This window comes from Oncorhynchus gorbuscha, linkage group LG03, assembly GCF_021184085.1.
Source record: "Oncorhynchus gorbuscha isolate QuinsamMale2020 ecotype Even-year linkage group LG03, OgorEven_v1.0, whole genome shotgun sequence".
Lineage (NCBI taxonomy): Eukaryota > Metazoa > Chordata > Actinopteri > Salmoniformes > Salmonidae > Oncorhynchus > Oncorhynchus gorbuscha.
The window spans coordinates 26711479-26722986 of record NC_060175.1 but is presented as its reverse complement, the minus strand read 5'-3'; the positions used below and the strand labels follow the sequence as shown (position 1 = coordinate 26722986).

Here is an 11508-nt window from a genome sequence, read left to right as displayed (position 1 = left end):
ATGGAGCGGGATCGATTTGGAGGTGAAGGGTTCATCATGGTCTGTGGCGGTGTGTCACAGCATCATCGGACTGAGCTTTTGCCATTGCAGGCAATCTCAATGCTGTGCATTACAGGGAAGACATCCTCCTCCCACATGTGCTACCCTTCCTGCAAGCTCATCCTGACATGACCCTCCAGCATGACAATGCCACCAGCCATTCTGCTCATTTTGTGTGTGATGTCCTGCAAGACAGGAATGTCAGTGTTCTGCCATGGCCAGCGAAGAGCCGGATCTCAATCCCATTGAGCACGTCTGGGACCTGTTGGATCGGAGGGTGAGAGCTAGGGCCATTTCCCCCAGAAATGCCCGGGAACTTGCAGGTGCCTTGGTGAAAGAGTGGGGTAACATCTCCCAGCAAGAACTGGCAAATCTGGTGCTGTCCATGAGGAGGAGATGCACTGCTGTACTTAATGCAGCTGGTGGCCACATCAGATACTGACTGTTACTTTTGATTTTGACCCCCTTTTGTTCAGGGACACATTATTCCATTTTTGTTGGACACATGTCTGTGGAACATGTTCAGTTTATGTCTCAGTTGTTGAATTTTGTTAGGTTCATACAAATATTTACACGTTAAGTTTGCTGAAAATAAACACAGTTTACTGTGAGAGAATGTTTCCGTACTTGACATATAATATGCATGTATTTGAACCCAGGTCTGCACACTACTGTAATATGCTTTGGATAAAATGGTGTGCTAATTGGTATATATGATTTTTTATTATATATTAATGGTATTATATTATTTATATATTATCAAGTGAACATAATATTACTCCCATCTCACAATGTGGCAGTATAACATATAGATTTGATTTGAGAACACCAAAGTGCTATGCCCACTTTTGCCGCATACTGTACGTTGTGAATGCTTTTATAGGCTACTGTATATACAATTATCAGCTCAACAAACCACAACATAAAGGACCCAGCCTACAGGCAATCTTAGTTGCTGTATATTTTCACTTCATATTAGTATTTTAGTAGTATTTTTGTGGAATATTTGACTGAAGTTATTTATAAGATGTATAATTGGGTTTATAAATTCAAATGTGCAATCTCTGACTCAACTACAAGTCTATACATTGACCTTTGAGGTAAATTGACATTTTAGTCTGATTTAAACGTTTTGAAATGATTGTGTTTTCGGGGTGCTGAGTGCAAAAACAGACAAACAAATAAACAAACAAATCAATCAAATAATGGTGGTAATTGGGTGCATATACAGCCTTTCTGTTCTTTTTATACCAACCTGTGAAATGTCCCTACAACTTGTACTATCACAGACACTTCAAAGGCCTATGAATAAATATCCAAATCCCCTGGAATCAGAGGTTAGTCAACTGTAAGACTTTGAATCTCATAATCCCAGACTAATCTTATTAATAGATTTTAAATCCCCTGAAAGCAGCCTCCACAAAACTGTATAAAATCAATCTCAAGACAACATTTGCATTAGAGAGCTGCTGCATCCAAAGAGACAGGGTTGACCAAATTACTCAACTTTTGCTTCACCTTACCACCTGTCCATTTACTCAAAATGAACGGCACTGAGGGCAACAACTTCTACATCCCCATGTCCAACAGGACTGGGCTTGTAAGGAGTCCTTTTCTATACCAACAGTACTACTTGGCGCCTCCATGGCAATTCTATCTGCTTGCTGTCTACATGTTCTTCCTGATCTGTTTTGGATTCCCCATCAACGGTCTGACCTTGTACGTCACAGCCACAAACAAGAAGCTCCAGCAACCCCTCAACTTCATCCTGGTCAACTTGGCTCTGGCTGGGTTGATCATGGTCCTCTTTGGATTCACTATCACCATTACATCTGCTGTCAATGGCTACTTCATCTGGGGACCATTGGGCTGTGCCATTGAGGGATTCATGGCTACACTTGGAGGTGAGAAATCTTTTGTGCAGATTGTTCACTTTGGCTAGCATGGGTGCCAGTCTGTTTCTTATTGTATTGGCATTGCAATGACAGCAATGAAGTTGGCGAGAGCATAAAGGTTCACTCTCCTGCTGTCCATTCTTCTCCCCATATGGTACATTAGTTAGTGAGTGTTCACAGCAACAGAGTTTTCTTGACTTCATTGTTTAACATGTGAAGAAGTAGTTTCAATAAAGTTCACGGATTGGGTATGCAATCAGATTTTTGTCAAATATACTTGGATAGTCTCAATCAAGCTTAAAGAATTTAGATTTAATGAAATAATAGTCTGGTCATTTAGAAATAACCTTGTATCGTAAGATCCAAGATTCCATACAGTCCATATTATGCAGCAATTAGATCTCCTTCTCTGTTGTTTGCATCTCCATGCTCCAACCTCTTTTGCCTAACAAATGCAGGACAAGCAAAAACAAATCTCTTCCCTTTCCTATTCTCAATTCAAGGTCAGGTGGCTCTGTGGTCTCTGGTGGTGCTGGCAATTGAGAGATACATTGTGGTCTGCAAGCCCATGGGCAGCTTCAAATTCAGTGTCGCACATGCTGGTGCTGGTGTTGGATTCACCTGGGTGATGGCTGCCACCTGCGCTGTTCCCCCACTGGTTGGCTGGTCCAGGTACAGTGCATGTAATATGATATAAAAGTAAAACACAAAGATACTACATTTATCTGACACAGATTAAGCTTAGAGAAACCATCCCCTTATGTTGCAATTTGCAATTCATATAATTGTCTGATCTTTTAATCACATCAATTACACAGTTATTATAAATTCAGGTGTAATGTCTATGAGATGAGATCAAACAATGATGTAAAGGCAATAATAGGTTAGGTTTAATACAATGCATCACATATAATGCATATGGTCAATCATGGTATTCTCTAGCAAAAGTTGTTGGCTTTTTTGTGTTATTGCATTTCCTCTTTTAAGGAATACCTAGGATAGGATAAGTAATCCCTCTCACCCCCCTTTAAGATTTAGATGCACTATTGTAAAGTGACTGTTCCACTGGATGTCATAAGGTGAATGCACCAATTTGTAAGTCGCTCTGGATAAGAGCGTCTGCTAAATGACTTAAATGTAAATGTAAATGTAGTGACATTAGCTAGGTTTCCATCCAATTGGTGACAGATTTCCATGCGAATATTCTAAAATCTGCATTAAAACAATACACACATTTCCCCACCAGTGATGGATTTCTATTAAATTGACTTGTTGCAGATATAAGGTTCTGCGGGATGACGAAGTTCACATAAAATACCTTTTGCGGTTAAATTCCATGTTTCCTTAATAAACAAAATAAAAGTTAAATGGGTTTCCATCGCATTTTCAACTCTGCTGATGGTTTTCGCAAAAAAAAAATGTTGTGTCACATAATGAGTGGTATTGGCACGCAGTTGGCTAGAGAACACATATAGCCTAAATGATGAGATTATTATTATTTGTCAAATGGCAGCCTTAGCATAAATTATCATGTCACCAGAATAAGACCTTTGCTATTTATTGGAAAGAAGCATCATGCTCATCACTTTGCACTTTCACCACCCTCTGAAGTTCATCGTCATTTATTGAATCTGTTACCTAATAAAGTGCATGCTTTAGCGATGAGCCATAGTGGAGGGGACCACACAACATGTACATTGCGTGACTCCAAGTTTACTTTGATAGTTATATAAATATTTGCTTGTAAAATCTTTTCCACTGATATTTCTTCATATAATTAATTTTACAGACACAAAAAGATCCCACTTTGCCTCGTGTATTTTGTTTTGTCGACATACCGAAATATTTACTGTAGAGATTTTGGTTGTTAGTCAAGGTTAACACTGATGATCTTCTTATAATGTATAATCTAAAACTGTCTCATCAACTGACTTTCCCTCATAGATACATCCCTGAGGGCATGCAGTGTTCATGTGGACCTGACTACTATACTCTGAGTCCAGGCTACAACAATGACTCATATGTCATATACATGTTTGTCTGCCACTTCATGGTTCCAGTCTTCATCATTGCCTTCACTTATGGAAGCCTTGTCCTCACAGTCAAGGCGGTATGTGGTTCTCAGACACAGAAAATGTAACTAGCAGACCCACAAAGTCATAGCATTTGGATTCTTATGCTAAGGATATGATTTATAATAAGTCGCACAAGCATTTATCTTGCTTCTCTTCATTTTCAGGCGGCAGCTTCCCAGCAGGACTCAGCATCCACCCAGAAAGCTGAGAAGGAAGTGACACGTATGTGCCTCCTGATGGTTTGTGGTTTCCTGATTGCCTGGACCCCCTATGCCTCTGTTGCTGCTTGGATCTTCTTCAACAAAGGAGCTGCGTTCACTGCCCAGTTCATGGCTGTCCCAGCCTTCTTCTCAAAGAGCTCAGCCATCTTCAACCCAGTCATCTATGTGCTGATGAACAAACAGGTTGGTAAACATGGGATTTTGGTCTTTCCTTTATAGTGTTCAAAAAATAGGTTGGTCACAGGTCACCAACAACATAAGCCTACTTATATCATAAAAGTAATTTCTACTGTCTGTGCTAGTACTCTAGCATCTTGACTCTTCCATCTCTGGCATTGTGGTCTCGCTCTCTCTCTACAGTTCCGTAACTGCATGCTGGCTGCTGTAGGCATAGCAGCCCCTGAGGATGAGACTTCTGTGTCAACAAGCAAGACAGAAGTGTCTTCTGTGGGCCCTGCATAGAGACATCCCTCACGCTGCACTTACTGCCCTCTGATTTCTACCCTTGTCAGATGCTCTACATGGACTGCTTTTGAAGACACTTCTTTCACCAAATGGACATTAAACTGTACTGACCTGTAATGATTGGGCTCTGTTGTTCTCTCTACGCTCACAGACTGTGCCACTTAATGTAGTTGAGAATTGACTTGACATACATGTTATACTCGTCCAAAAGAAACAGCTGATTTGCCTCTTATAGGTGGTAACAAATGGATGAGCCTCAGGCTTTCAGAACAGCTCTAATGTTTGTCTTGATGGATCATGAAATTGTATTTTTATTTTATGGCGAGGCCAGCAATTATTTTGTCATCATTTCCTGTGTATACAGTATTTTATAAATAAATCTAGTACTAGATAAATACATGCATGAAACTACTACTTTTTGCTGGTCATTTACATTTGTTTACTGATTTCTAGTCCAGATGATTAGCACTAATGTTGCATATTCTACACATTCCTAATATAGGCTAGCCAATTCTGACTTTGTGGCTGTGTTAACTAGTTCACATGCATCTCATTGTTTAGAATGATCCCATCTGATCTTGCCTCCCAACTGCCTTCCTTTTTAAAATACATGTATTTTCACTGTTAGAGCGTCCCTTAGAGAATCTAGTCAATATACACTTTGTGTACCAAACATAGGAACCTTCCTAATATTCTCAGTCTATGTCATGGAAAGAGTAGGTGTTTTTTATACTCAGTGCACCTATCCTGGCATTCAGAAAACACTTCTATCCAGAGCATCTTACAGTAGTGAGTGCATACATTTTCCTACTGTTCCCCCATGGGGGATCATAACCACAGCCCTGGCATGGCAAGCACCATGCTCTACTAACAGAGCCACATGGGACTAATCAACTCATGATTTCAATTCCATTCCAATTATTTGAAATATTTTCAAATACATTCCAATACTAAACTATTTGTATTTTCAAAGAAACTTTGTCAAATCCTTTTTCGAAATGTATTTGATAATTCAAATACAGTAAATAGTATTTGAACCCAGGTCTGATGGATTTGAGGTTAAAATGCAGTGAATTGCCCCTCTACATACCCACTACCTTGGTTATAGATATCTACACATTTATCACACTATAACTCATGGAGCTGAACTATCACTTGAAATACCATTCTATTACTACCTTGCCGTAGTTCTAGTGTGCCACTCCATAATAAAGACTATAGTCCTTTAGTGGCATAGTATTATCCCTATCCTGTTCCACTATTTATGCAAGATTAGTGTGATCTAAACACATAGGCTTGCAGAGCAGATGTAAAAATATCCCATGTGATTACACAAGGCAAGCTTAACCTCATCAATTGAGTTCACAATGTTTATTTCTGCATGGACAACCTGTTAGAAATAACTTCAGTCATGTAAGAAATCACAGCATATACTGTACACTCATAAGCCTCTGAGATTTTCAGACACTCATTAGCCATTTCAAGTAATGAAATAAAGGCCTACACCTTTAAGTGACTTGTGAACAGCTTAAGGAGATAGTTCAACTAGTTTGACCTTAAAGTGACCAAAACAAAAATATACTCCATTTCTCCTAATCTTTTTATTGTCACAAGCAGACTTAGTGAACAAATGGTGTAAAGTACAACAATCAAATATTGGCCTTATGTAAATGTCTGTGTGTTTCTGTTAAATCAGATTTACTGTTAAACCAGTTTTCTGACCAGAGAGTAGCTAGTAAGGTAGCAGTGGTGTTTTATGAGTAATGGAAGGGCTTATGTAGCAACAGAAATAAGAGAGACACACTTTGGTATTGACTTAGTGTTCATTGTGTCATCAGCCTTAAACACATATGTTTAGCTTTAAAAGTGGAACAGCTCTTTAGAACAGAAAAAAGAGGGTGTAAAAGAATAACATGCCTAATAATGAGTATGCTATAGAATATCAGGAGAGTTCCATTCTTATCAGATGAAAGGAATATAATGCATTTTCTTGGATGTGAATATCTTCATGGTTCCTTCATGGTCTGCAAAACCTTTTTTGTGGATCCAACTTTGTCCATCTCTCCACCTGAAATAGTCAAAACAAAACATAAGGATAACAAATAGTCAATTTAAAGTCACAACATGAAGTTTGAGTTTCAGCAAAATGGCAGCTGGAGAAATGCAATCTTAAAGTCATTGCTATGGATGTAAAGAATGACAGTTCATGAGTTTGAGACGATTTCTTTAATGTCACAATCCTGAATTAGTTCAGTGCTTTTTTCAGCCAATATGATGTCCTGCACCGATTTGTTGTACAAATGAGGGATGGTGCTGGAGAAATGTTGGGCTATGAGTGTGAGTACTCACAGTCCATGAGATCATCATAATAATTTTAACCACATTTTGTAGTTATACGTTTGATTACGAATACATTTTTTTCACAGTTGTATTATTAGTTATTTACAAGCCCATATTCTCCAAGAATCACAGAAGCACTAGATATTGCATACTATAACCTACCTTTAGCTTCATGCGCTTGTGGCACACCGTACGGAAAAATTTAACATCATTTTCAGATGATCTGCGGTATATATATTGTTCAGTATCGACCCGGAATAAACTTAACTCCTGCTGTGCCGCCAAAATCCAGTGTAGTATCCATGTGCAGTGATATCTCTCTCAACGTTTCCATGACTTGTGTTTCTACAAAGTCCAAAAACATTCACTAGTTTAAGGCTACTGAAAGTGACCATCACATTTTGCATAGGGCCTCTGGAGCTTAAAACACTCTAGACCTGAAGCTGGAGCGAGAAGCGTACCCAATTTGACTGGAGCGCAGAGCGACTTTCTCAAAGGTTGTAGCACGGCATTCCCTGCCCTCTCCAATTTCGCTCCAGTACATCTCCAGTAGAGCTCACTTCACTTCAGGAGCTCAGGGCATGCTTAGCCCAGCATGCACTTGTCAATTAGCTCGCAGTCTCGAGTCAGAATTAGACGTTCATCCATTTCTGTCAAATTGTTGCAAATGTCAAATGTGGAATTATTTAAGGTTAAGTTTAGGCATTACCTCTGAATTTTTTAGGTTAGGGATAAGTTTACACATTATCTCCAAAATATTAAGGTTAAGCATTAACTACGAATGGTTAAGGTAAGAGTGAAGGTTTGGGATAGTTTTTTTTAAGCCCAAAAAGCATTCTATCGCTGGACTTGAACTTGCAATCTTTGGAATCAGAGGCAGATGCTTAAAAACCTCTTAAGGATCCGCACCTTTTTTCAATCTTCGCCTAAAATGACATACCCAAATCAAATTGCCTGTATCAAATCAAATCAAATATTATTGGTCACATACGCATGGTTAGCAGATGTTGGGAACAGAAATGGTTAGCATGGTTAGCAGAAATCTACCATTCCAGTGTTTTACTTGCTATATTGTATTTACTTTGCCACATGGCCTTTTTTTGCCTTTACCTCCCTTATCTCACCTCATTTGCTCCGATCGTATGTAGACTTGTTTCTACTGTATTATTGACTGTATGTTTGTTTTACTGAGTGTGTAACTCTGTGTCGTTGTATGTGTCGAACTGCTTTATTTTGGCCAGGTCGCAATTGTAAATGAGAACTTATTCTCAACTTGCCTACCTGGTTAAATAAAGGTGAACAAAAATAAAATAAAATAAAAATGTTAATGCGAAATGCTTGTGCTTCTAGTTCCAACAGTGCAGTAATATCTAACAAGTAATCTAACAAATTCCTCAACTACCTTATTCACACAAATGTAAAGGATGAATAAGAATATGTACATATAAATATATGGATGTGCGATGGCCATGCAGCATAGGCAAGATACAGTAGATGGTATAGAGAATTATATTGGGGTGGCAGGTAGCTTAGTGGTTAGAGCGTTGGACTTGTAACTGAAAGGTTGCAAGATCAAAGTAATTGAAAATAAGAATGTGTTCTAACTGACTTGCATGGTTAAATAAAGGAAGATCAAAAAATAAATATACATATGAGATGAGTAATGTAGGATTTGTAAACATTATTAAAGTGCCATTATTTAAAGTGACTAGTGATACCTTTTAAGTACATTTATTAAATTTATTAAAGTTTGAGTCTGTATGTTGGTAGCAGCCTCTCTGTGTTAGTGATGGCTGTTTAACAGTCTGATGGCCTTGAGATAGAAGCTGTTTTTCAGTCTTGAAGGGTGCTCCCTCAAGCCCTCAGTCATCTCCTTTGTTTTGTTGATATTGAGTGAGAGGTGTTTTTCTGGCACCTCACTCCGAGTGCCCTCACCTCCTGCAACTCAGGCCCTGAAGCAAGGATATGCATATTATTTTTGCCATTTGAAAGGAAACACTTTGAAAGGAAACACTTCGAAGTTTCTGGAAATGTGAAAGGAATATAGGAGAATATAACGCAATAGATCTGGTAAAATATAATACAAAGAAAAAAAACAACCGTTCTTTTAGATTTTTTTTGTACCATCATCTTCAAAATGCAAGAGAAAGGCTACAATGTATTATTCCAGCCCAGATGGAATTGAGATTTTGGCCACTAGATGGGAGCAGTGTATGTGCAAAGTGTTAGACTGTTCCAATGAACCATTGTATTTCTGTTCAAAGTGTTATATCAAGACTGCCCAAATGTGCCTAATTTGTTTATTAATAACTTTTCATGTTCAAAATCTCCTCAAAAAGTATCATGGTATTTTTTCACTGTAAAAGCTACTGTAAATTGGACAGTGCAGTTAGACTATCAAGAATGTAAGCTTTCTGCCAATATCATTTATGTCTATGTCCTGGGAAATGTTCTTGTTAATTACAACCTCATGCTAATTGCATTAGCCTACGTTAGCTTAACCGTCCCGTGGAAGGGACACCGATCCCGAAGAAGTTTAACCCTTACCTTAACAATTCAGAGTTATTGCCTAACCACAATCAACTGCCAAAGGGTGCTAGTTTGAATCCAACAATAGAAGGTTGTTTTTTGAGATTTTTCTTTTAAGCTTATCCCAAACCTTAACCCTTACCTTAAACATTCAGTGTTAATGCCAAACCTTAAGATTTTGGAGTTTTAATGGCTAAACCTTAAACATTTTTTGTTAATGCCTCAACTTAACCTTAAACACCTTGAAATTTGACGTCTGCACCAACTTTAAAATGTCTTGTAAGCATCTGCCTCTGATTCCAAAAGTTGCAAGTTCAAACCTTAGCCCTTACCTTAACCATTCGGAGTTAATGCTTAATCTAATGCATCTGCCTCTGATTCCAAAGGTTGCAGGTTTGAATCCAGCGATAAGAAATAGTTTTAAAGATTTTTGCTTTAAGTCTATCCCAAGCCTTACCCTTACATGAACCATTCTGAGTTAATGCCTAACCTTAACATTTCACAGTTAATGGCTAAACCTTACAAATTTGGAGTTAATGCCTAAACGTAATGTTAACACTTCTAATTTTAATGTTTACAACAACTTTGAAACAACTTTTGTAAGCATCTGCCACGGATTCCAAAGTGTGCAACCCTAACCTTAACCATTCTGAGTTAATGTCCAAACGTAAGGTTAGGTTTAGGCATTAACTCCAAATGTTTAAGGTTTAGCCATTAACTCAAACTCTTAAGGCTAGGCATTAACTGCGAATGGTTAAGGTATGGGTTAAGTTTTGGGATAGGCTTAAAACAAAAATCTCAAAAACAACTTGCTATTGTTGGATTCAAACCTGCAACCTTTGGCAGTTGATTTCTTTCTTTCACTGGATTCAAAATTGCATCCTTTGCAATGTCCACAACTAAGGAATCATTGTGAAATCTGAAAATACATTTAGAAAGGAAGGAGGTGGTTAGCTTGCTAATTCTCCGCTGCTTGCCTCATCTCCAGGCACCATCGTATGAGCCTGAAGCCACAGACTTTGTCCAAACTTGTGTTTCTAATAGTGAATTAAAAGGCACTGGCAACTGAGCCTAATAAGGCTTTTTTGTATCTTGTTTAAATCTAAGTATGTCACAGCCTATATTGCGCAATTTATAAACTATAATGATTTAGTACCACAAAATGTTGTTTAAATGTTGGGTAGTTCATGTTCCTGCCATCCTAGTGTGTTGCACTCACAAATGCTTCACATTTGATTTATTTGTAGTCTATAGCCATTGCCATTAAAATCATATGATTTCAATACTTCAAAACCTAATGGTGGGTCCAGTTAGACACAAAAATAGATGGGTGTGATTTTGTTGATTTTAATTAATGGATCGAATTCTGAGTGGCAGTTTTTTTCCCTTTGAGCGAGGAGTGGTTTTTAGCGGAACGGTTGAATAGAACCAGGAGCACTGGAGCTGTGCACAAGCACTGCTCCGTGAGCCTTGAGTGGGATTTCCAACAGCTCAACTCTGCTCACATACTCTGCTTCTGACAGTTGCCAGGAGCCATTTCAGCCAGATCATTGCAGACAGTTGTTGTGCTATCTAACCTAAGACAATGGGGTCAGATGCTCATAAATGTCTCTCTTTTTCTAAAAAAAAGGGCGTAGGTGGTGGGCGTGCCATGGGACGTAGCAAGGGGCGTGGCAATAGGCACTGTCAGTCCCTTGGCACAACCAGATTTTTAAAAATATGTATTAGGCCTACATCTTGGCGTAGTAGAAACATTTTTGAAAATGCAAGCCAATTTCCTGTAATTTCTGGATGGAGCTGAGAAAAAATGTTGCCATTTTGAAGCTAATTTCCTGCATTTCTATGCATTTTGCCATGGCTAATCCTGTGTTCTTTTGCTCAAGCATAACAACAAAATCAAAACTGTTAAATTCATTGTTTTGGGAATTTTCATGTCTCTCTGAC

At 38.4% G+C, this 11508-nt stretch overlaps 1 protein-coding gene and 1 long non-coding RNA gene across 2 annotated transcripts; one reads left to right on the top strand and one right to left on the bottom strand.

Annotated features, from left to right (window-relative positions):
- The first annotated feature begins 1508 nt into the window (after positions 1-1508).
- Positions 1509-5106, top strand: LOC124029536 (green-sensitive opsin-3-like). The gene is made up of 5 exons (XM_046341213.1): positions 1509-1943; positions 2438-2606; positions 3879-4044; positions 4174-4413; positions 4591-5106. The coding sequence occupies exons 1-5, from the start codon at positions 1583-1585 to the stop codon at positions 4690-4692; spliced, it is 1038 nt and encodes a 345-aa protein (XP_046197169.1). The 5' UTR covers positions 1509-1582; the 3' UTR covers positions 4693-5106.
- A 1187-nt stretch (positions 5107-6293) lies between these two features.
- On the bottom strand, positions 6294-7589 carry LOC124029546. The gene is made up of 2 exons (XR_006837797.1): positions 7198-7589; positions 6294-6763 (listed from the first exon to the last, which is right to left on the bottom strand). It is a non-coding gene; the product is annotated as an uncharacterized LOC124029546 (long non-coding RNA).
- Between the last annotated feature and the right edge of the window lie 3919 nt (positions 7590-11508).

Coding starts and splice junctions, on each gene's coding strand:
- LOC124029536 (XM_046341213.1), top strand. CDS start 1,583: ATGAACGGCACTGAGGGCAACAACTTCTACATCCCCATGTCCAACAGG. Junction 1,944..2,437: donor ATTCATGGCTACACTTGGAG/GTGAGAAATCTT, acceptor TCTCAATTCAAG/GTCAGGTGGCTCTGTGGTCT. Junction 4,414..4,590: donor ATGTGCTGATGAACAAACAG/GTTGGTAAACAT, acceptor CTCTCTCTACAG/TTCCGTAACTGCATGCTGGC.